At 39.7% G+C, this 25,057-nt stretch overlaps 1 protein-coding gene across 3 annotated transcripts; it reads right to left on the reverse strand.

Annotated features, from left to right (window-relative positions):
* Positions 1-31: 31 nt before the first annotated feature.
* grk5 (G protein-coupled receptor kinase 5) lies at positions 32-11,428 on the reverse strand. 3 transcript variants are annotated; one of them, XM_062412927.1, is made up of 16 exons: positions 11,209-11,428; positions 10,225-10,314; positions 10,008-10,120; positions 9,152-9,229; positions 8,871-8,968; positions 8,689-8,781; positions 8,344-8,407; positions 7,223-7,363; positions 5,025-5,215; positions 4,899-4,936; positions 4,394-4,483; positions 3,365-3,573; positions 3,100-3,237; positions 1,999-2,136; positions 1,781-1,866; positions 32-1,693 (listed from the first exon to the last, which is right to left on the reverse strand). In XM_062412927.1, exons 1-16 carry the CDS (start codon positions 11,258-11,260, stop codon positions 1,633-1,635), a joined length of 1,680 nt encoding a protein of 559 aa, XP_062268911.1. In that variant the 5' UTR covers positions 11,261-11,428; the 3' UTR covers positions 32-1,632. The 3 variants fall into 3 exon arrangements, with proteins under 3 accessions (XP_062268911.1, XP_062268910.1, XP_062268912.1); XM_062412926.1 differs by having other exon boundaries at positions 1,781-1,912; XM_062412928.1 differs by lacking the exon at positions 4,394-4,483 and having other exon boundaries at positions 1,781-1,912.
* Between the last annotated feature and the right edge of the window lie 13,629 nt (positions 11,429-25,057).

Below are 25,057 nucleotides of genomic sequence, written 5' to 3' on the forward strand. Positions count from 1 at the left end.
CCAGTTGAATTCATGAGATCTGAAATTTCAAAGAAAGATGCATTTTACATTAAAGTGCTTCCTGACATTTACATCGAAAGCCTTAAGAATTCATGTGTACTATATACAAGTTTTAGAATTTAATGTATAAAAAGACATTTAAGTGCATCAATGAATGTACCATACAGTTTCTATGAAGACATAATTCATATCATTATATTTTTCTATATTATCATCTCTTATCTGAGCATATACCTGCATCTGATGACAGGTATGTGTATGGGGAGTATAAGTTATTTACAAATAAGTAAATAAACACTTATAGCTGCTTACATCAAGATATTTGTGGAAACTATCAGCTTCATGATTTTAGAACATTTCTCCCCCAACCAGTTGATAAAGGAATTGCTAGTTATTTAACCTGATGGTTAATATTTGATTCTTCTACATTGCTGGTTAACTGTTGAATATAAGATGTTACACAACTGCCTGTCACTAGGTGGGGCTGGAGATCTGATGGGCATCAGCCCACCTCATGCACCGTTGTAAACTGCCAATGCGGAAAGTGGGACAGATGACTTGTGGTAAAACCAGTATGGGTTATCAGTGATTTGATATAGAAACGGAAAGTAATTTTGAATGTAGACGATTAAATGCCAGGATAAATGTGAAATAACTGTTGAATACAAAAATAATTTTTCAGTTTCTATATCAAAACAGGATAAACTGGCATATAACAGCTTGACTAAAGTGATGTGTCACATTAAGCTTGGGTATGTGGACGTTAACCTACAAGGAAAGAAGGCTGATGGAGCTAGCCAGCCGACATTAGTAAGCCACACTCGACAAACCAGTATCACAGTGTTGACGCTGTGGGTCCTCCCTCAAGTCTTAATTTCAATTTGTCGTTAAACCCATCGGTACTCAACTACATTAGTCTTGTTGGTACTCATGTATTAAGAGTTATTTTGCTGCTTATAAATGCTAAATATTGAAGTTTATGATTAATGTATTGTGCGCCTTTCAAATATTAAGTATTTTCCAAATTTCTCGATTCATTGTTTTAAAAATATCACACATTTTTTAAATGCCCATCACAAGTCCAAGATAGCCTCTCTGAATGTCATGAGTTGTCCTTCCAACAAACCAAAAATAGAAGGTATTAAGTTGACTATCCTACAAGACAATCACCATTTGTAAATATTTACATGCGGAACCAGTATATTAGTCACACTTTACTTTTGCTTTAAAAATCTCTTTACTTTTGACCCAGAGAAAAAATCTCTTGTTGGTTGAATATGTTTTTCTTTTTTGTCGGATGAAACCCTGGCAGGGAAGTGACGCAACAAAGATATTTTATGGCTCATATGGCTGGGAAAAAACTGGATACAATGTTACGACATTGCTTCATATTCCATTTTTGTCCAAATTCAAGTACTCAACAAAAAGGAATAGATGGACAATGTTTTTCCAAATGGATGGAAATGAGTGAGTGCAAGTTTGTGCAGCTATAAACTAGAGCTAATGTAGCTCTAAAAAAGGGGGGGGGGGGGGGGGGTCGATGCTTGGATTTAAAGCTGGTTGTTGTCAATATCTTTGCCAGTAGTTTCTGCTGTGACTGCCCTCAGAGGGCGGTGCTGAGAAGTCCTGACTTCAGGTAGGTTTCCTCTGGCACCAAGCTCTGTTTGCCTTCGTCTGAGGAGTCCGAAATATGCTGTCGGTGGAGAGAGAGAGAGAAATGGTCAACTTTCACAAACAACTGTACACACACAGTTTGATAAGCAGCGCGCTGACTTCTTACGTGTCTGCGGAAGATTCGGCGTAGCAGGCTACGTTTGGGGCTGTCAGGGGCCTGGTTCCAGTCCAGGTCCTGGCTTCGGGTTCCAACTGCGCCAAAAACATTCAGCTCCTTAAAACATCCTGTCTCTATTATCTACAGGGACGACAGATAGATCTTTAACTCTGCTTTAAACATAAGAAAAGATTGATAATACGATGTGTGTTTGCCAATGAACACACCTCATTTTGCCAGGTTATAGGAATGCTGCCTGTATTGAACTTGGCGTAGAAGTCATCGTCTGTTCGGTCCAGACTGACTCCTTTCACTGTAGAAAACTCTTCAATGTCCTGCACATCACTGCAGTACACCTGTCTGGGCTGGAGGAGTAAAAAACAATCGCTGCTATAAACTTTTTATTCACTGCAACCTACACCCACATGTATTCAAGCTCATCTTAACCTACTCTACAAATTCAGAGCCATAATCACTGGTCTTTTTGTATAGATTTGAATCCATGTTGCACTTCGACTACGATTATAATGGATCAAAATGCCCATTATACATTTCGGGTTAAGAACACCTCAAACAGTCAAAGATATAAATTCTGGACAACACTCTAGAATAAATATATAAATAGTTTTTTTGTCCATTAAGCCTTTTTTGAGCGGTGAAAATGTTAGGATTAGGGTTTGGAACAGGGTAGGGGAGACACACATGGCATATGGTCTGACCGACAGGAAGTCGAACAAGGGTCCTCCTCCTCAAGGGTTGTGCACCCTCATCATTCAGCTATTAGGTCGCCCCCTATATTTTGTGATTTAAACCACAGTTTATAAATTTGTTCTGGTCTTTGATGCCAGAACTAATAAGACAAAGTGAATTATGTTGGTGGATCTAAACCAGAAAAAGTATTTATATGAGGGACTAGGAATTTATAATAATTACTTAATTAGTTATTAACTGTCAAATAAATAAGATTCAGGGTTTAGATGGAATTCCTATGGGAATTCCCAAACCTTGTCTATAGTTTCTGTGTTATTTTTATAATTAGTATTACTATTAATAAGCATCACAATTTAAGAAACTACTGAGACAATTATAAGACAATTATGAACCACTAAGACAAACTAGTATTCATTCCCCTAAAAGAGTGGCTTGTTAGAAAGTGGTACCAAATCCAATTGTGTTTTAGTACAATAAAAAGTGCATTTGAATAGAAATGCTCCTTATAGTTTGCACTGTGTCGTTGTTATTGTTGCATAATGTATCTGAATGCTTCTCCTGTCACTGCCCATGTGAATATGACTTGTGTCTAAACCAATCAGGGTTGGGGTACCTACATCAGGTGTAAACGGAGGCTTGACGAGTCCCGCCTCCAGCATCCGGAAGTTGATATTCTGGAAAAAAGGATGTGACTGGACTTTTCTCCCCTTTGACCCCTGGCAGCCCAACCTCTGCCTTGGGTCCTTAGTCAGCAGCTACAGCACAAAAGGGAAGGACACCTGGTTAGTTTTAAAGCTTTAAGAAAGTTGTATTTGCACTTGATTGAGTTTTGAGCTGTGAAAGCTGTCAGCTGAGCAGCTCTGACGATTTCTGAGCACCCACCGAGGAGCAGAGTTCTTTCGCCTCCCTGCTGAACTTGACGCTGTATTCCTCCTGCTGCGTCTGAATCCGTCGCTCCATCTCTGAGGAACCTGGATTCTCTCCTCGGGCTCTGAACGGCGGCTGCCCTGAGGTCATTTCGTAAATCAGACAGCCGAGGCCCCACCAGTCTGCACTCATCCCATAATGATCATGGCCGATCACCTCGGGAGCTGAAATCATTATTCAAATTAATAAACTGTCTGCTCTGCTGCAGCAAGCCTGTCAGTTGCTCACTTGTACCTGTAGGAGATGTATTTTCTGTCTATATAGTCTGCAGGTTTCCATCACAAGAGCCTTGTTCACCATTAGACCTTAAAAATAAATCTCAGGCACTAAATCTGTTAATCTTTAGTTTAGCTTTAGTGCGGACTGTTATTTGTTAAATTGTTACTAGTACAACTGCTGGAAGTTGAATTTGAATGCTAAAGTTGAAACTGTAAAGAATAGACAACTAAATTCTAAGTCTTCAGAAGAAACAGACTGTCACCAGTGATTCAATCTGTTCAGCTTTATGTTTGCACTGTCCAACACGAGTTGCAATTATTTCATAATTTTGATACTGTAAAACCTTTTAGAAAATAAACAGCAGTAAAACTAGGTTAAATAAGATGGATGCTCTATTTATCTAGTCATTCGCAGCTCTACCCAAAACTGCCCAAAACCTATAGTTTTGCAGGAGACTTCAGGGAGTTAACACAACATGTGGATAACATGCATTTCATTATCTGTTAATTGTTTTGTAGCATACACAGTCATTAGACTGACTGCTCATTTATTGCAAACATTTCACTGTGATTGCTGGGGATGAAAAAAAAAATTCTGGAGTTTGTTTTTTTGTTCACAGTGAACATGGCAGTCTAACACAGCTCCCATCCTGGCTCTTGTCCAGTGAAATCAGCCTCTGACCTCTTTTACTCAGATGGAAACCTCCAGACTAAGGGTCTTCATGGGACTCAGGGTGGACTTCAACAATGCGAGTTTCACACATACCCATGTAGCCCAGCGTGCCCACCCTTCCTCGCACCAGACTCCCCTCGGAGAGCTTCACAGCCAGGCCCAGGTCAGAGATGCGGATGTGTCCTTCATTGAACAAGTACAAAAGAATCCACTGAGCTGGTTTCGTGGTTGAGATTCTTGCTGCTGTGACGCACTGTCAGAAAGGTGGTTCCACAGGTGCTGAGGTCTCTTAAAATAGATACCACACCTGATTCCCCCTGGCTTTCCCTTCCCCAACCTTCTTCAGTTTGTGCTCTTGCCATTAACTGCCAAATGCCATTAACTGCTTCCTCCTTGGTAGCTGCATCCTGAATCTGATTGGCCGAGTGATTTTCTGGTCAAACTTGAACTATTATCAACTTGTAATTATAGTTAAAAATAGCCCCATCGGAAGGTGCTCTGAAACATGTCATCATGTTCCACCTGCACAGCTTGGAATGTGATCTGTTGCAAGGTCACTCCAGAACAAACAAAGGGTGTTTACTGTGGCTGTACTTACCGTTGTCATCCAGCAGAATATTTTCTGGTTTCAGATCTCTGTAACACAGAATGCAACCTTACTACTCAGTAACCTCCTGAACAGAACATGTGGCATTAAGCAGTGCCAATGTGGAAATACACTGACCTGTATAATATTGATTTCTGATGAAGGTGCATCAAACCACAGCAGACTTCTGCAGCGTAGAAACATACCCTGTCTCTCTCCAGGCCGGGAACTCCGATGTTATAAATGTGATACTTCAAGTCCCCACCGCTCATCATGGTCAGAACCATACAGAGGGCGTGCTTGGTCTCATAAGCATAAGCCAGGTTCACCTTAACAGAGGCCGAGAGAAAGTGTAATAATATATATAATAATATATTTAAATAATATTAATCACAGAACATTATAATATAAACTTAATTTGTACAGCACTTATGTAAACAATCCACTATTAACAACGCAGAACAAATAAATAAATAGATGTTATGTACATGTTAAAATATATTTAAAAGTTTTCCTATAAAATTATGATTAGTGCAATGATTTAAAAACAGGTAAAGTGCTGGCAAGACTAATCTCTTCAACAAGGAATTCAAGAGAGTCGATGTCCTCATGGCAGAAGCTTGCTCACTGGAACTACTAGCAAGACTGGATTACTTTGTGTTCCATCACAGCTCAGAGCTTGGCCCTCGGAATGACATCACACCTGAACAACCTGAGCGAATAGCGTTCCAGTCGCACAGGAACAATGTTTACGTTAGCCAGCTCTCCGTTGTTAGCAAAACGAGTTCATTAAAACGGCCAGATCTTTAAAAGTCAATGAAATCTCAAAATCAATCATTAATTTAACTTACAGTCAATGCAGTGAGGTAAGAATTGGAGAGCTATGAGCCATATACTTGGGTTTGGTTAAAATGCAAGCAGTAGCGTTCTGCAACAGTTAAAATGTCAAGAAACTGAGGATCGACTTGTGCATGTATATAAGTCCAGGGGTGAGGAGACAAAGGCTATAGCTTTTATTCTCTGATTTTGAAATAGCTCTTGTTTTTCGAACCCACCCTTTTGTTTCAGGTCATACTTGTTGCCAAGGCGTAGTCGTTTAGATTGAATGTTCCAAAATGAATTAGCTCTGAGCGTCGACTCTCAGTTTTACTCTTGAGATTCACCTGTGAACCTCTATTCTTAGTTTTACACCTGAGATTCACCTGTGAGCGTCTACTCTTAGTTTTTCCTTTGAGATTCACCTGTGAAGCTCCTCTTGATGGAGCTTTACCAAAGTGATGGGAGTGTGGGTAAAGATGGGAGTGTGGGTAAAGAATCCCAGACATTTAACCAATCAGAGCAGCAGCTCACTTCCTGAAGAGGAGACTGATTAAGATTAAGATTAAGATACATTTATTTATCCCAAACACATGCACAGGCACAGGCACACTCATGCAATTGTAGGGTAATTTAACCTCTGCTTTTAACCCATCTGGTGCAGGACACACAGAGCAGTGAGCAACCATGTACGGCGCCCAGGGAGCAGATGTTGGGGGAGTACGGTGCCTTGCTCAGGGGCACTAGACGGGGAAGGGAGAATCCTCTTGGATTTTTGGACAGATCAATCCAGATTCGTCTTTTTGTTTTTTCTCCGTGGACCTTTTCTGCTCATAGTCGAAGTTTCTGCCAATAGACCAGCGCCTCTCCTCCTCTTTTTTTTTTGGGGGGGAGAACGCCCACCAAACAAACTGGAACTGAAGGGGCTGCAGTTAAAGCATCACTAATGAAGAATGCAGCACTTTGGTGATGTCAGTAGGACGCAGTCTTAATGCAGTTTTTGAAAGCAACCAAATATTTGATGTTTATATTTTATTTTATGTTATTTAAAGATTATCTGTGCCTGATCCCTTACTTTTTGTAGAGTGGCACACACTGGGACCAAGAAATGGAAGTGAAAGAAAAGTGAAAGAATACATAAGTCCTGGCTCCACCCCTTCGTATTGATCCACAACAACATTGAGGTTATTTCTGTGGCCCTTGTGCCATGTTTTTGTTGAAATCTGTTTTTGTGTTATACTGCTGACAAACAAACAAGCCAACTGACAGGGCCGAAAACAGCACCCCCCCCCCCCCCCCCCGGTCAAAATGGAGGATCCACATTTGTTCCATTACTGTAGTATTATCCTGTATTCATCACTCGATCTAAAACTAAAATCTTTTAAGTTTACTACAGGAACTTTAGAATCAGACTCATCCTACCAAATGTGGGTTTGGAAGCTTAGTGTATATCATATAAAAAGCAAGCAGACAAAAGGGTAAAGGATCCAACAGCCAGACTACAAGTGTGGTAATCTCACCACAAATCGACTGACCAATCCTTCCAGTATCTTTTTCTCATTGAGAGCCATGGCCTCCCCTCGCCGCTTCTTCACATGGGTCTTCTCCAGCTTTTTGCAGGCGTACATCATTCCTGTGGCCCGGACCTGACAAGCCCACACCTGGAGAGGAAACAGAGATGCTAACAATGTGGCAAATCTGCTTAGAAAATGACGTTAGGAAAGCAAAATGGCAGCTTCCTGAGGTTAACTATTGTAGCGGCAATGAACTGTCCTCACATAGCTTTGTAAGTAAGACCTATAGCATAGTTTTCTGCTGGATTTGTACTTATTTGAGAAAATTCATTGAACTTAAAACAAAACTTGATGATAAGAAGTACGTTAATCTTCATGTTGTTGATAGTTTCCTCCTCTTGTTCTCGATGCCAAAGCTTCACAAACACTGGGACCTTCATTCTACATAATGCAATAGAGAAACAAAAAATCCTGGCTCCTTGTTGAAAGTTTGGGGGAAATTTAAAGATTTTCTCAGACTTGACCAAGTGCACACAGACTCAGAAAGTAATGCGGAAATGTATTGATTTTCTCACATTAAGAGCAGACAGTGCTGCTGCACGGGTCTGTGAACTGTGATGAAAATGACATCCTCTAATAATAAAAAAAAAAAAATGTCTTGGACTCCATGGACAGTCACTGTTTAGATTAACAGGGGTTCTGGTACAGGGTGAAGGGATTGGCGTGTTTGAAGGCAAGCTATCAGGTCAACTGACTCAGTAACTTCTCAGTTCCTTCTTAAGACAACATTTTATCTGAGAGCCTTTCTTGATTTTACCTCAATTTATATTTTCCTTGAGCAGTCTTTCTGAACCGTTTATAACTGTAGTCTGTTAAATCTGAGGAGTCCATGACTGTTTGATTGTAGCCTTCTGATTAACATAAAGTATAAGTAAAGTTGATAATTTTTATCATCGTTTTTTTCAAAAGCAGACATTTCAAATTAGGGACAGATAACGCATAAGCTCTCTTAATTTGTAGATGCCACCAGATTTAAATGAGAGCATGTTTTTTGATTGGGGAGAACAGACCCTGAAATCCATAACAGAGAGTGATGTTGTACTTAAAGTGATGTGACTGTGACTTACCTCTCCAAACCCGCCTTTCCCCAGTAGTCTGTACTGTCTGAATTTATTCTTGGTGATGGGCTCCCTTAAAGAAAAAGGACAGCTTGTTTTCATTCACACAAAGTCTGAAGAAGATGTGTGAGCTAAATGTGACACAGTAATTACAGTGGAGTTCATCAAGTGCAAGCGGATGAACCAGCCACATGCACAACCACACACAGGATGTTCTGTGTCATGCTTCCTCTGGCTGGTGAACACACACACACACACACACACACACACACACACACACACACACACACACACACACACACACACACACACACACAAATATACATACACATACACACACACACACACTCTGACCTCTCCAACATCTTCCACTGAAGAAAACGGTCAAAGAACATGCTCTCCTGGTACAGTGTGAAGGCCTCTCCACTCAGGTGTTTGTGTAGGTCTCTGATCCATGAAATAGAGAGTTAAGTTGTTATACCCTAAAAATCACAGGCACGTGTACACAACATCACAGGCAGTGTGTGTGGACTCACTCCCTGCAGTCATGGAAGATGTCCCCACAGGGATCCAGCTCCAGTCTCTGGATGCTTCTCTGTTCATGGCTCAGCACTGTGGGTACACATTGAATCGACTGAAAGCGCAAGAAAGACCCAGTTAATAGTATTGATACTTTGGAAAATGAGTGCAATTTTAATGATACTTTGTTGTGTTAATATCCAGCTATTTGATACTTTGGTTAGTTATTCTGGAGATAAACCATGTTCATAAAAATAAATATCTAGTAAAGACATGTGACGTCATGCCTTTGTCACACCTGACTCGTGAGGAATCTCTGAATGATGCTGATGCCAAACTCTCTTCGCTCATCGTCCGACTTTGTGTCGAAGATGTCCTAAAAAGTGACAAAGAAGAATGAGATAAACATTTAGGGAAACAGAGTCTGAATACACAGTGCAAACTTTTGCACTTATCACATCACACGCTTGACAAACATCAGACAGGCTGCTTCAAATGTAACGACTTCAGAACTCAACCTATCTTTTCATGGAGCTCATATCAACAAAACACGTCCTTTATGTAACTTTCTCCAGCAGAATGTTATCATTTTGATGCTTGATGAATGCAAGTATCTGAGACTTGCATTCAACTCTTTTGAAATTTATCTAGAACACAATTTTCCAATGCAGAATCAAATTAAAAACTTGAGTCACACTGGAGTCACATTTTAAATTGTTACTCTTTTTGTCTTGTGAACCAGTCTCTCCAGGAAACTCCAGTTCAAGCCTTAGGTGACAGCCTCCTCTATGCTGGCTGCAAATTATTTAATCAAATGTTTCCTTACACTACTTCCTCCCCGCTCTGGTTTCCAGTGATGCAGTTTACTGGTGCGTGGCCACGTTAGAAAAAAATCAATCCCTGTGCATATTGTATTTCACTGAGATCCCTTTCAATTAAAAGGCTTTCCCCACCTTTTCTGGACTTCTGTTGCCTTGTCGCCATTTCGGGTTAATAGCGTAAAGTTAGTGTAGATTTTGTTTGGTGTATTTTGGCTTTCTGTAATTGTAAGATTTAAAAATGTGCTCAGATCAGATCTCTGTTTCTCTGTATTTCCTATAGAACACGTCCTATAAATACTTGTTGCCAGGAAAGTCTCCATAGTTGAAATATACCAGAGCATCCAGGAGGGACATGTAGTTCTGCAGATCAGGACGATTCCGACAGAAGAGCTGGAAAAGTTTCTTGCCAATAGGCTGCGTCACACATAGACTTTGATAGTCTCGTTCTGTCGGAGAAAATAAAACGTGTGGTGTCATCACGCAAAACAAAACTGATCATGTGATGATAACAGCTGAAACAAAACAAACAGAAATGCATTGGTGCACATACCAATGCTCATGGCCAGGTCCACACACTGACTGATGTGAGGGAAGCGAAGCATCTCTCTCCATTTCCAGCTTCTGCCTTTACTCCTTCCACCTGCAAGCAGACACACAGACAGACACACACACACACACACACAGACACACACAGACAAACAGATACACACAGACAGACACACACACAGAGACAGACACAGACGGACACACAGATACACGCAGACAGACACACAGGCAGACAGACAGCGAATGTGAAAATATGTTAAAAGAAATTAGCTAAGTAATGAATAATAACTCAGACTCACATCTGCAATGTTTCAGAAACAAGCACACGTACATGCGTGCGCCCGTCCTTCAGGTTTCAAACAATAGCAGGTTCAGCTACAGTGAATGAACTATTAATAGCTCTGGGAACAGGTAAGCAAAGCCTGTGGGACTGCATTACTCTGCAACTTACTTCCATCTTTAGACGGTCACAAAGATACCACTGGAAGATTACATCTACATTTGCAAGTCAAAGGTATCGGTACATTCCCTTTAAATGAGGACTGAGATTTTTCTCCTACAGGGTTTGACTGTGCTGCTTGCAACCTGGTTTTTCTTCAGGAGACCCCACAGGTCGCGCAGTGTTCACAGAAGATAAACAGGGACAGAAACTATAAATGTAAAAAAAAAAAAAAACGCTGTGGGAAAAAATGACACCAACATTTGCATGGATTCATAACAGAGACCTATAAGTCAGCAGTTGTGATAAAAAGTTTCATCATCCCTCATCATTCAGCACCTTGTTGGCTGACTGACCTCAGATCACCCGACCAAAACACAACTGCATAGGCATTGACCTCTGGGCTCCTGACAAAGATTATGTGACGACACTGAGCAGTTGTCATCCTTTAAAATTCTATCACATGACGTCTGAGCTGAGAAACTGAACTTTCCAATCGTTTCTGATACATTTTTAAGGTTTTTAAGTTTTTTTTAAATGAACTCTTACCTTCCCGGGCTTTAATAAGAGCACTGTTTGCCACCATGCTTTCAATCTCCATGGCGGTGTGTGTGTCTGTTTTGAGTTAAGTTGTCCTTGTCTATTTGTCCCAAGACAGCGGCACAATCCAGTCTTCATGCACTGTCTGTGATCAAATCTGAGCTCATCAGCAGTCCCAGTAAATAGCAGCAGTTCTGTTGGTTGAGTTGGAGTGATGAGGTGTGTCATTTAGCTGCTACCTGCAGTCCCTGTGACTCACTATTGAATGGAGAAGCAGGTGTATGCAATTATTTTGCTCAACAGTGAAAGAACGAAAGGACGCTCCCACGTCATGGAGGCGGGACAAACACTGCAGAATGCTTGTCATCTGTGTTTCTCAAAGTTCCCAGGAGTGTGGGGATATATTACAGACACCTCCAGAGGGCAAAATGACATTAACTTGAATTTATATTAGACGAGTAGAAAGAAAATAATAAATTCAAAGGTTTATATGATACTGAGAAGGGGGAGATACTTTGGACTTTGATTGTCATGATCATGATTTGGGAAAATGTGTGAGCATTTTTTGCCATTTTCTTATTTGATCCCATTTTTTTGTCGTTGTCCAATTCAAGTCAATTCAAGTCAATTTTATTTGTATAGCCCTAAATCATAACACACATTATCTCAGGACACATTACATAGTAAGGTTGATATCTTGGAAAGTTATAGAGAAACTCCACAGCTCCCACTAGAGCAAACAGTTTGGCGAGAGAGTTGGCAGTTCAATCTCAGTCTGTGCCTTTACGTGTGCCAAAGTGTCCTTGGGCAAGAAACTGACTGTCCTGGTGGCTGTTCCAGCAGCATGTAAGTGATGACAGGGAAAGTGCAGCACATAGATGCACTCTTTGTGTATCAATACAAGGAAGAGCGATATAATTACAGACCATTTCATTGGTGGCAGCATTATTTCTTCAGGGGGTCTGTGCCTTTCAGGTGAATGCAATATGTTCTTGAGGGAATTTTCTTAAATTTGGCACAAAAGTTTGGGTTAGGTTTGTTAGCTTTAGATAAATATTCAGTTTGAAACAAAGATTAACTGAGTAGATTTCAGTGGTTGTAAGATCACAGTCACTCTGCTGTCCCAACACATTGGAGCTAGCTCGGTTTTTCAGTACCTGCTGTGTCAGTGACCTTTTATTGACGACACACAGACACACACAAACCTTGCAGTCACACAGGTCTACAGAATATGGTAATATAGTATGTTCTGTTATGATCTGTCATAATTAGCACAATAATCCTTTCTTTCTCGAGTCATGGCCAAAAACATTTGTGTACTCCACGCACAGGGCAGAGCTGTTAGCGGAGTGATCCTCATGTTCCTCGGACAGAGTCAGAGACACAGACTTAGCTGCAAAGCGCAGGAACTTTAAGTTAGACTTTTGAATTTATGTTTTCATTTAATGAAGTATGCTGAAAGGCAACACCCTAGTCTCTGCGTGTGTGCGGGAGAACCCTGTGGCATGGTCTACTGCCGCACAAACATTCCTGTAAGCTTGTGACCTGGTTAAATTTTAAAGAAATTCCTGTGATGCACTACTGTGATATCACGTTCATGAACAGTCTGGCAGTCACACAGATTAGATTTAGATTAGATTCAACTTTATTGTCATTGCACAGTACATTATATTGCACAAGTACTTATACAACGAAATGCAGTTTAGCTTCTAACCAGAAGTGCAAAAAAAGGAGTTAAAGTGCAGAATATTGTGCGTATGTAAAATGGAATGTAAATAAATAAGATATGTACAGTAGCAAATATATGTATGTAGATGGACAGAAACCTAATGCCTCCAACCTTGGTTGGTGATGACACACTCGTTACTCTGTACGTTTGACTTCCGTTGGTGAAACAGGTGTTTAAGGTGCATCCCCCCTCACATGAAGTGTTCGTCAAGGCGTTTTTCAGAGACCGTACGGCTGGAAAGCTGCGTTGGTTTCTCATCACGTTCCTGCTTTGCCTCGGTTGCTTTGCCTTGACGTGTTGTCTTACTTTGTTGTACTTAACGTTTCGTTCTGCTATTATGTAGAGATACATAGTTTGTTTTCCCTTGGCTCATTAAAAATCACGTCAGATTCCTTTACTGAGTTAAGTGCGAGCCTTTCAACAGTTTGCACATGAGTTTGTCGCATTTTTGTTTAGATTTGGATTATCCGCGTCTGCTTAATTTGTGGGTCTTTATTATTTCCTGTTCCCTTTGTTATGTCCCCTGGGTGGAACAAGGGGTAAAGAAGGACGGTAACCCACAACAAACAATAACGTGATGGAGTCAGAGCGGATTTGACAAATAAAGGTGTCTTTCATTTAATTATAGATCAAATGCAAATGTTACCAAGAATCACAGAATGTAGGGAAGGATGGAACAAAGGAAGTTGCCAACGAAATTAAATGAATATTACATTACATTTCATACAGCTGACGCTTTTATCAAAAGCAACCTACTATAAGTGCATTCAACCATGAGGGTACAAAGCCAGAACAACAAATCAAGAAAGTACAATTTTCTTCAAGAAATCCAAACTACAAAGGGCTATAGGTAAATATGTATATATTAAATATAACTAAGCTAGTCTTGACCATTTACTACCTCTTACACAAAACCACAAACAAAGGCCTAAGTTGATTTTCTAAAAAAGAGCTTCACTGAAAAAAATACAAAGGTGGCAACAACTAAGCTCACTAGTGTTTCTAAACAAAAAATAAAACCTACGTGGATGAGTGTATAGGGTACCCAACCTACCCAGTCCTTCCTTCCCACCACATTAATAACTGTACTTTAACAAGTTTGCTCTAATACCAATGCAACTAACACTCAGGTCGAGATCCCCCTCACTTCTGGTTGGACAAGCTGTACTTAGTGGAGGAAGGAACCACGCCCATCTCACCTGTAGAGAAAACAGGGGGAGGAGCAGAGACAGCAGGTAGGGACAAACACAAAGGACAAACACACACCTTGTTTATTGTATCTAATTTTGATCCCCGTTATAACTTGATGATTTATACTTTATAAGGCTTTTGAATAAATGTGTGATTAAGTTATTTTGTTTATTTTACTGGTATAAATGTATCTTGTTTCTTTGATGAATAGTGTGGAGCCCTATTGATGTGTGTGTGTGTTTCTAATATATTATTTATATTAAATAATTTTTCAGTTTTTTATTGACAGAGCTGAAACTTCAACACAACAATGGCACTAAATTTAAGTTCATTGACTTTACACATTACTGTGTATTTTTATATGTAAATATATACTGTGTATATATATATATATATATACATACATACATATATACATATGTATGCATAATTATTTTTTACAGTGCTGCAACTAACGATTGCTTTTCTTTATCAATTTATAAAGAAAAATAACTGAATATCTACTTGCCACATACACTGATTCATGTGCAACAGTTAAGCTTTCTACTTTAACATCCCTTGCCAGACCTGTTTCCTCTACATACGGGAAGAGGTTCTCCTTTTCCCCAAAAAAATAGGCAAGAAGGAGGAGCACCATATCCTTCACATCTTCTGAGCGTCCTTCTAACTCAGGGGTCTCAAACTCAAATTACCTGGGGGCCACTGGAGGCAGTATCTGGGTAAGGCTGGGCCGCATCACGTATTCCACAAAAAATAACTTCTCAAATGTCCTCATTAACAGTTATTTAACTTCAATGGATTCTTCTGAACATGAATAGAATATTGAAGAACATGAACGGATCTTCTGAACATGCTTTCTCTTGCCTACTTCTTGCTGCCAGATCCGGTACCTCTCGTATCGAAAAAATATATAAATATAACAATATAATGTAATCACTAGAAAATTAAGGAGCCCCTGTTGACATCGGTGGATAAATTACTAATTGTGGCCACGCAATAACAAGATAATAAGTTATATATAAAGCTTTCTTAACAACAGCATCACAATTTCATAAAATAATAACAAATGCAGACTTCTAAGATGAACCAAAATAATTATGCACATCGTCATGTACAGTCTGTGGCTCGGTGCGTAAATGTCACCACCAGAGGGAATTTAAATCATTAAAATTCATCCACACATGTCAGGTGTAAATAATAATGTAAAACAGCCCAGACTGTAAAATGTAGATATTAGCTCAATGACGTGTTATAAACTGCTGCGTTTTAGAATAATCCGTCTGCCTAAAGAAGCTCCCAAAACATCACAGCGCAGCGTCTGCGTAAAGGAGCCGTGGTGTCCCTTGAATTTGCCTTAAATTTAACAAATTGTTTGTGTGTGTGTGTGTGTGTGTGTGTGTGTTCCGTTCGTTTTCTCCGCTGGACACAGAAGTCGCCTTTGCTCAAGATGCCACTTTATTAATCACTGACACAAAGACTGATACCGTCACTGCAGTAGAGGCCGAATTGCCCACTGCATTGTACGTGGCATGTGTGTGCTGTCTTTTTTTTGGCCTAATTATAGTCCTGCGACTGCAACCGCGGAAGGCCACGCAGCTGCATCGACGGATCCGTTTTGGTTTATGCTTCCTAAACGTGTTGCGCGTGTTGCAACGCAATTCACCGCCAGAACACTAGGCGGAGTAACTTTTTTTTTCGAAAACAAAACACACAAAGAAGAGACGTCTTCTTCTTCGTCGAATGTTTATTTACATCGCCACTCCGGCTCCTCATAGCCTATTTCTGGCGGACAAATCGGCCAGTCAGTGACGGGTTATATAAGTGGTCATACTTTCGGATCTCTTCTGCCAAGTGCTCTTCTATTTGGTCCATATTCGTTCTTCTAAATCTTCCGTGATTTCCGCGTATTGTGGGGCATGAAACCGGAAACTAGACTCCGGACGGGATGTAGTCAGCCGACCAATCACAAGCCTTGCGGGCTGCGTGAGGCTCGCGTCGTTTTGTCGTATAGTTAGAAAAATTGGCGGACGCACGCAAGCCGCCAGAGGGCTCGAAAGGGGCGTGTTGCGTGTCTTGCGTGCATGCGTGCGTCTGTGCAACACGAGTATAATTTTGCCTCGTTTTATGTGCGTTCCGGGACCTGTGCTCGTCGTACCTGCGCTGTCATATGTACTTAGCGTTCCGGCACCTTGTGATTTACAAATGACCGGCACCTTGTGATTTACAAATGAAGCACTGGATACATCATGACCTGCGCGAAAGAGGGCGGAAAACTATGAATTTCACCCTCTTGCTCTCCGCACAGCCAAAGCCACTCTTTTCTCTTCCGGCTCTCTCTCTCACACGCACACACGACCCCGCCCCCCATGTCACTCACATGCATGCTGCATTCACTGGACAGGCACATTGGTGTCTCACTCTCTGGCATGAATTCCACGTCCCACTACATGCAGACTTATGTTTTCTGCTAGCTGCCTTTTGTTCTGCTTGGATTCAATTCTAATTCTTTGTGCCGACAAACGCTTCACATTTTCAATTCGGGCTTGGAACTGCTTGACCAGTGAGTGATAACCTGCCCCAACTTTATCACCTTTGATTACATGTTGCAGTGATCGTGGATATTTCGCAACCAACTTCTATTGATGCTTGTTTACTTGGAGATCCACAGGCCTTCATCATCTCAGAGACAACAACACAACCCGTAACCGTGGGCTTGGCCTCTTTCTCCTTCTCCAAACATTGTATCAAAGCACTGTTGAGTGACTGGGTGATGGAGAAGGAGAGAGTGAGGAGCGTGATGAGGAAGCTGGAGTTGTCAACACTGACCCCTTGTAGAATTCAGTGCTCTGTGCTGTAAAACCAAAATAATGACATTTACAACATCTATTGAATGATCTTTTGTCATTGGTGACACTAAAATTAATTTATCTAAATGTAATTACTTTTTCCAGGCAGCAACCAATTTCCTTGTTTGAATTGGCCTCAGGACTGAAAGCAGATCAGCTTATTGGATGAAGGGAAATCCTCAGTGGTCTCCACCCTGAATGATAGCAGTGTCACCTCCAAAATATTTTGACTCGAGCCTGGGAGGTCTGGCAAAACCTTAGCAATGGCACTGCTGAGGATGTTTTGCTCCGCATCATCCATTTCTGATTCATGCTCAAACCATTTGGTATCCATCCTTCATATAAGGTGGCAATGGATATAAATCAATCAATTCATTGATGTTCAGACACTGCATCTTTTCATTGTTTTTTCGAACTGGGTGAAGATGGTAACAGGGAAGGAATTCTGCTATGTGCTTTGACCGTGTCATTTGTTATCAAAGTATGCAGTAGTTCACCAAACTCTACAGAGTCTATGTTCCCTGTGACAAGGAATTGTACTTTTTATTGTATGATGTCCCCATGTACAGAATTTTAGCTGTGACCTTTGTGCTGGTCTCATGGAGCCAAATAGTGTGACTGCATCTTAATGGCTTGAATGTACAGCCCTGGGTATATGGAGAACCACCTTTAACTTGCAAGACAGTGACCCAATGATCCTGCTGTTAGATAAGCCATTTGGTGCCTTTCACAGACAGATAAGCAGAGGTTCTTGAAATTCTTCAAATTCCTTGCACATCTCTTGAAATAACTTTGCTTACTTTTCAGAGCTCATTGTCCACAGTCCGATCAAGGGGCCAATGAGTCAGGGCTGGGTAATGGGGAAGTAGCTTTGGTTTCAGGTTAATTTCTGGGAGCAGAGCTTTTGTAGATATTCTTGAATAAGAACATCAAGGTTTTTAGCACTAATCATGTGCACACTTTCTTTCAGCTGCCACACATCATCTCATGTATCCCTCACTCTGTCACCTATAATGAGGGCTGGCCTCACTTTGCTTTATCGAAGCATCAGAGGCAAAGTTTTTGAGCTGTTTAGTGCATTGATTGAGAGTGGAGTAAGTGAACCTTCAATCAATCAATCAATCAATTTTATTTGTATAGCCCATATTCACAAATTACAATTCATCTCATAGGGCTTTAACAGGGTGTGACATCCTCTGTCCTTAACCCTCAGCAAAAACTACTAAAAACCCTTTTAACAGGGTAAAAATACGTAGAAACCTCAGAGAGAGCCACATGTGAGGGATCCCTCTCCCAGGACGGACAGAAGTGCAATAGATGCCACGTGTAGAAGAACATCATCAAGATTAAAGTCTTCAAGATTAAAGATTAAAGTCTCTAGCAGCATTTGATGAGGGTAAGCATCCCGAAGGACAACCCCAACATGACATGCCAAGCAGTCCCGCTGCAATCACAGTCCAACCTTGCCTTTTGTCTTTATAAAAACCTGCTGTTCTCATCTCTACCGAAAACATTCTCTTAGGCTCCACATAGTTTCTTTTGAAAGACTGCTCGCGTTGGGATGCCGTCCTCATTGGCCCTGTATGACCTATCAGATCAGATCCCCTGACAGACTCAAAAACTTTGTTGATGTCTTAATTTGATAACAATGTCTCTTTTCTTTTAAAAGTGAAGTAAGTTTTCTCAAAGTATATCCCTGAGCCAACTTATGGATGGTTTGCATCTCCTCATCAATGTTCTGTATGGTTGAAGCAAGTAATAGAAATTTGCAATTTCAAGTTGAATAAACTGATGTTTACAAGAAAAAGGTCACTGAACTTTTCGGACATATCCATATCACATTCATCTGTGGCCATATCTGCAAATGACTCTAATGCTTGAGGGCAAAAGTCATCTGATTCGTTTGAAGCAGACGATGACTGAGATGTATTTTCCCAACAGAATTTAATGAATCTATTACAGTAATATTACATTTTTTATATTTTGCTGTAAAAAATACATTCTCCTAATATGTTTAACATTGTAGGTCCAATTGTTTCCATTGTTGTTCCATGACCCTATATATAAATACACTCATTCACAATCATTCATTCGTATATTACTGTTGTCTACCTATGTGTCAGATTATCTTCATGGGATTTTACTTCAACTTAAAATGGTTACAAACCCCCCCTAAAAAAATAGGTAGATTCTGCCACCTAGTGGAAACATAACACCATTGCAGTTTGTCATCTGCTTTACGTGTGCTATTGTCAAAATGTTTTATTATGCCTCCACGCCAGCGACAGCCAGTGGTGGGAGGCATTATGAGTTTGGGTTGTCTGCCTATCTCTCCGTCCAATTCCTGTGAACATGATATCTCAATAATTCTTGCATCTCCTATTATGTGGCGCTGATCTATTGTAAATCTAATGACAAGGCTGATAGCGGTTCAAAACACACGTTAACTCTTAAGAGAGCAAAGGTGAGTTGACTGGACGATGTGTGGTTGAAATAGTCTGGAGCAAGGTGTGGAGGCTGAGAACTAAACTAAACTGATCTAAACCATGGCCGAGTACAGGGGTTGAGCCACTGATGACAGACTTTCCAGAGTTAAGTAGAATATAACACATAAAAATGTTCTTTAAAATAGTTGTTGAATGTGAATGTTACCATTTATACCCATGTGTACCATTATTCTCTGGAACGAGCACGGCAGGACCTGCAGAAGAGATGTCAGTTCACATTTCAGAAAAGACCAGTGGTGGGTGGTCATGTATCCCAGATTGGGAACCAGTGGTGTAGACAATAAACTTCAGTGTTGAGATCCCAATTATGGCTACCTCGAAGTTCAGTGTGTAGAATTTAGACACATTTAGTAGTGAAGTTGCATGTTGCAGCTGAATCTCACATGAAAGAGAACCTGTGGAAGCTTTCAGTTGTCATAAAAACACAAAAGGTGTTTAGTTTGACCATTCTGGGCTACTGTGAAAAACATGGCAGCCTCCTTAGAGAGGCCCTGCTCCTAATATAAATATAGGTATTTAAATACAAAGGGCCTGTTATAGGCTAAAGAAAACAACACTTCATACGATTTAGATGAATCACACAGGTGAAAACATCACAAGGATTATTATATACTTAATTTCCGCCAATAGCTCTCTTTCACCAAAATATTACACACTGAACCTTTAATTATATACACAATCTTGCTTGTTCAGTTTTCCATCCATGCTTCTCATTATGCACGTTATTCTTTTTGACACTTCTACAGTTCCAGTTATGTTGATAGTGGATGAGGAAAACTTCAAAAACTAGGGTTACTAGGAAAAATTTAAACAGTGACTTGCATCAGGAAGGTGGAAAGTGTTGGTGACGCGCGTCACCAGTGTTCCTTTTATGTGGGAGAATTGAAATGCCAGCCAATTTCAAATCACAGATAAGCTGTTTGATCTTGCCTTTAATAGATGCCACAAAAAAAACTCAGATTTTCTTTTTCTTGTGTAAATGGAAGATCTCAGCCAGATTTGGAAGCTGTGTCCAACTGATAATAAGCAATGTTAAGGCCAATCGTTTCTTGACTTTAAAAGAGTAGTTGTCTCTGTATGTGGGCTCACATTAGGATCAATACGATTTTTAGCCTATAAAGTAATGTTCCCAAATATTCCCAAAACTCTGTTGTTCTGAATTAACTGCTGTAAAACCTGTAGCATTAATCTGCATGAGAATTTCAAGACTGTGTTGCGTTATGTTTAGAAAAGATTTGTAGGGTGGGCGTGTGCTTGTGCGTGTGGGTGTGCTTGTGCTTTTGGGTGTGCGTGTACATGTGCTAGTGCACATGTGTCTACAAATGGATGAAAATTTACCAAACTTGATAAACACATTCCTCTGGACAATCTAAAGTTGGTATTGATCCAATCCGTATTCCACCCCATTTAGTGATTTCATAATAAAGTAATTACAGTTAAAAAATGAATTTTTGAGGTAAATCTACCATAGACTGTAAATCTCCATATTTTAGGACTATAGATGAAAAAACATTATTGTGATCATGTGGTAAAAATGAATTTGTCACAGTTAAAATCATAGTAATGCATTTATTTTACAACAAGCAACATTAAAGACTTGATATAAAGCTTATATTGTGTAAATGTCATGATGAGGCTATTATGTAATGACAATATATAAATATGAAATTCTGTTTTGACAAAAATGTCCAACCTCAATAATTAGAGAGTAGTTTGTGTCTGACAGCTTCTTTTCTTTGTCTTTGAACAACTCAACACCAAGAATATAGTCACTGTAATAGTCCACAGACAGATAGAGTGGCAAGAAGAAAACTGATTCATTGAGTTCTCTCTCATCTTTGCTTTTTGGGAATGTACATTTTAAATGGATCTGTCATGATGAGTATGTATCCTAAGAAAAAAATCCATTTGAATTGAAATCCATGGGTAAGTTTTTAAAGTGCTGCTCAAAATCTGGTGGTAGTGTTCCTGACTGATGTGTGCACTAACTGTGTGACAACAAAGTGTTGAAGATGATCATCATTGTTTTTTTAAGCAATGACACATAGAGTATAAATCACATTGAAAACACATGACAATGAGGGGGAAGCTCAATCAAGCTTAAAGCCTGCATGGTTTAAACTTCCGCTTTATTAATGCTAACATCAGCGTATAGAAAGGAAAACATGTGAGGAAAATGCCATGTCAGTCTGTGGTAATGCCTAAAACGATCTGAGAACGAGCGATTTCACAGCACAGTCAGATGAGGGGCTGTGGTCGACTGCTGTCGTGGCCCCATAGCTCTGTAATTTGTATGAAGTGATCATGTGCAAACTGAGTAAGAGGGGACCTCTTCATCACCCAAATTCACCAAATCCATGAATAAAGATGCGTGAGGTATTAAACATCATTGGTGGTTAAGGGCCTTAAATAATATGTCCTGGAGCAAAGACTGGCTGCATTTGTGAGATTCATTTGATGGGAATGTTCCCCGGTTTCTGGTCTTACAGAGACATCTTTATAACGCGCAGGAAAACATTTGACATGACGATGGATGACTTTGAGACTATATAATTACATAACAGCGTGCAGTTCAATATGATACCACCTAAAGGAAAAATCCAACACAGATACACAGACGGACTTAAGATTCAATAAATCAATACAAGTCTTTTTAAATAGGCCATATTCACAAACCACAATTTGTCTAATAGGGCTTAAGGTTTAACATCCTCTGCCCTTAACCCTCAACGAGAGTAAGGAAAAACTAACTCCTGGTAAACAGGGGACAGAAGTGCAATAAATCCGGATCCACCACCACTATTAATGATAACATGAAGAGCCATGACTCGATCAGTCCAAACTGAAACATCTCAACAATACTGGATGGATTGGCATGGAATTATATAAACACATTCATGCTGTCCAGTTCATGCTTTGTTAAAACTGTGACGATCCCCTGACCTTTCCTCTCAGGCCAACATAAGAGTTAAATATTTGAATTTATCTATTAGATGGTAATAATTTATTTGTATAGCACCTCTCAAATTCTAGATTACTTAGTGCTTGACATAAATAGTATTCATCTGCAATTACAATTTGCACATTTACAGAGGACATACAGCACCTCGGCCAAGGCCCAACAGTCCAACTTTAAATTCACCGGATACAGATTATTATGTGTCTCCTCACTTGATCCAAATTGTAGGTGTGGGCAACAATAATATTTAGCAAGAACAGGCTTACAGTCTTTGACAGGTTGATAGACAAGAAGAAAACTAAACTTCCAAGTCAGCATGAACACAGTCAAAATTCTGGAAACAAGCAGGAAACAAGCAGGAAACAAGCAGGAAACAAGCAGGACTGGACTGAACCAAACTAGGTTGACTAGCTCTAAACTGAATAGATGAACTGACAAGGAAGATCAGGGAGCACAGAGACCAAGCAAACAAGGAGGCAGGGATGATTTGGGTGAATCACATAAAGTGGGAAAACAAGCAGACAGGAAGTACATGGAGTAAACGACACATGGTAGGTAACTCTGAATTAAAGAAAACAACTACTCAGTGGGAAATTAGAAAACCAACCCAAAAATAACAACAACAAACAAAAAAAACATATCAAATCTAAACATTACCAAGCTCCAGGTTCAAACCATCAGCATGTCATTGTCTTTTCAATGTATCCTGAAAGAGCTGCTCTACTTTTTTTCAAAGGATTAATTTCGCAATCATTATTTAGTACTGGTTTTATACCTTTTGATAATTTAACCAATTTATCAATGTCTTTTATTTGCACTTTTGTAGTTTTAATTGACCAGATGTTTGATCTTTACATTTTGTTTTATTGTTGCATGGTCACAGGCAACCCATGTGGGAGACTGCTCTGATCAAATCCTATATGAACAAAAATAGATAAAAAACTTAAATAAAAATAAATAAAGATGAACATAATAAAATAATATGAAGTAATACAAACTGTCCTCATTTATTGACAAGCACTAAATGTTTTACCTTGTTTATCCTTGAAAAACTCTTTTTAACTTGAATCCAGGTTAAGAAGCAAAATGGAATGTTTTTTTTTTTTATCCATCTGGGGTCTAATTTTCCAAATCGACACGATTCCCCAGATAAAAACAGGAACGAAATCTAGTTCCTAGATTAGTCCTCGAGGTTGATTCTTCTGGTTCCCTAATTTCTGGAAGTTTCGGTCATTAAAGTAGTGAAGGAGTTATTGTAAGCAAAGACTTAGTTTGCTCTTTCTTTAGTACTAAAGGATATATCTCTGTATGAAGGAATCAACACAAATACAATTATTATTCAGTTATGGCTAAATACAAAAAAAAATCAGTAGTCGCTCACTTCAAAGCTTAATTGTGTCACAACTGTGCAAAAGACTTTACCCCACAGGCCTCTTGCCTTGTAGTAACCTTACAAGGACAATAAACTGTTGATACTTTCAAATGGAATTTGTGAGCTTGTGGTTCCGATGTTGGAAAGGCATGTTCATGACACGCTTGGTGAGCAAGTGGTTAAGGTATATGGGGCCAATCTGAAGGCAGCAAATCCCATACATTCAACCAACATCCATACCTATCATGTGAATAAATTAAATCTTCATATTTCATTTGGGCATTTAACCCTTTAACTGCTGAGGTCTGGGATTGTAGTTGTACCGCTAGGAGCTCAAGAGCTGAAGTTGTTAGATGTTGAAGATTAACCACTGACAACCATTTATTTTAGCAAATTTGGAATTAAATACGTAAATTCTGGGAAAGCTCATTCTTTTGAGGCTTGTTTGATTAAAAGGTCAAAGATAGCGAGACCACCACATCCCTATCTCCTCCAGGAAAAAAGCTGTCAACACATTATCTCTGTGAAAGGTTAGCAAAGGTTAGCAAACACACAGTAACTTGCTGATGAGGAATAGCCCATTTCACCTCTCTTTTTGCTCTGTTTGGTCTCCACTACCTTCCGAGGGTACACCTGTCTGTCTCTTTAGCTTTCAGTTGTTTGACGATAAACAGGTATTGCAAAGTGAATGTTCATCCCCCTTACATACTTGGCAGTGACTCAGGACGTAGCGGGTTGTCCACTAATCGAAAGGTTGATGGTTCCTTTCCTGCTTCTCCTGTCTGCATCTTCAAATATTTGGAGGTGGAGGGGGGGGATTAGGGTTAACCCTAAACCATGTGTTATATAAATGTGTTCCATTTACCATGTAGTGATCAGTATATCCACTTGTCTGTAATAATTTTGTTCGAGGAGTAGAACTTGAAAGACAACCTAAAGGTTATGCTGAGCAGGTAGTGGGTTCTGGGTTTCTTGAAAGTCTAGAATTTATTATTTTTTTTGCATTTTCCTTGGACCAAGTTTGACCACCTTAGGAGTCGGCGTTATCAACAGAGTATCTTACTGAAGCAACAGCACTATAATATATTATATTATACTGTATTACATTGCATATTGCAATCGGACACTGTTTACTGTTTTGTATTTTGCATTTCTCTTTTTTACTTCACTTTTATATCTTTTATCTTTCATATATTTATATTCAGAAATTTTTATGTCAAAATAAATGCTACTTTGTATAAATATTGGAAGAAA

This window comes from Platichthys flesus, chromosome 19, assembly GCF_949316205.1.
Source record: "Platichthys flesus chromosome 19, fPlaFle2.1, whole genome shotgun sequence".
In the NCBI taxonomy this organism is placed as follows: Eukaryota; Metazoa; Chordata; class Actinopteri; order Pleuronectiformes; family Pleuronectidae; genus Platichthys; species Platichthys flesus.

Bases quoted from the DNA above. Each gene is read 5' to 3' on its own strand.
- grk5 (XM_062412926.1), bottom strand. From the start codon at position 11,260: ATGGAGATTGAAAGCATGGTGGCAAACAGTGCTCTTATTAAAGCCCGG. The intron at 10,121-10,224 runs GTATGTGCACCA...TTTCTCCGACAG, and splicing joins GGACCTGGCCATGAGCATTG to AACGAGACTATCAAAGTCTA. The intron at 2,137-3,099 runs GTAGGTACCCCA...TTACTCCTCCAG, and splicing joins AGCCTCCGTTTACACCTGAT to CCCAGACAGGTGTACTGCAG.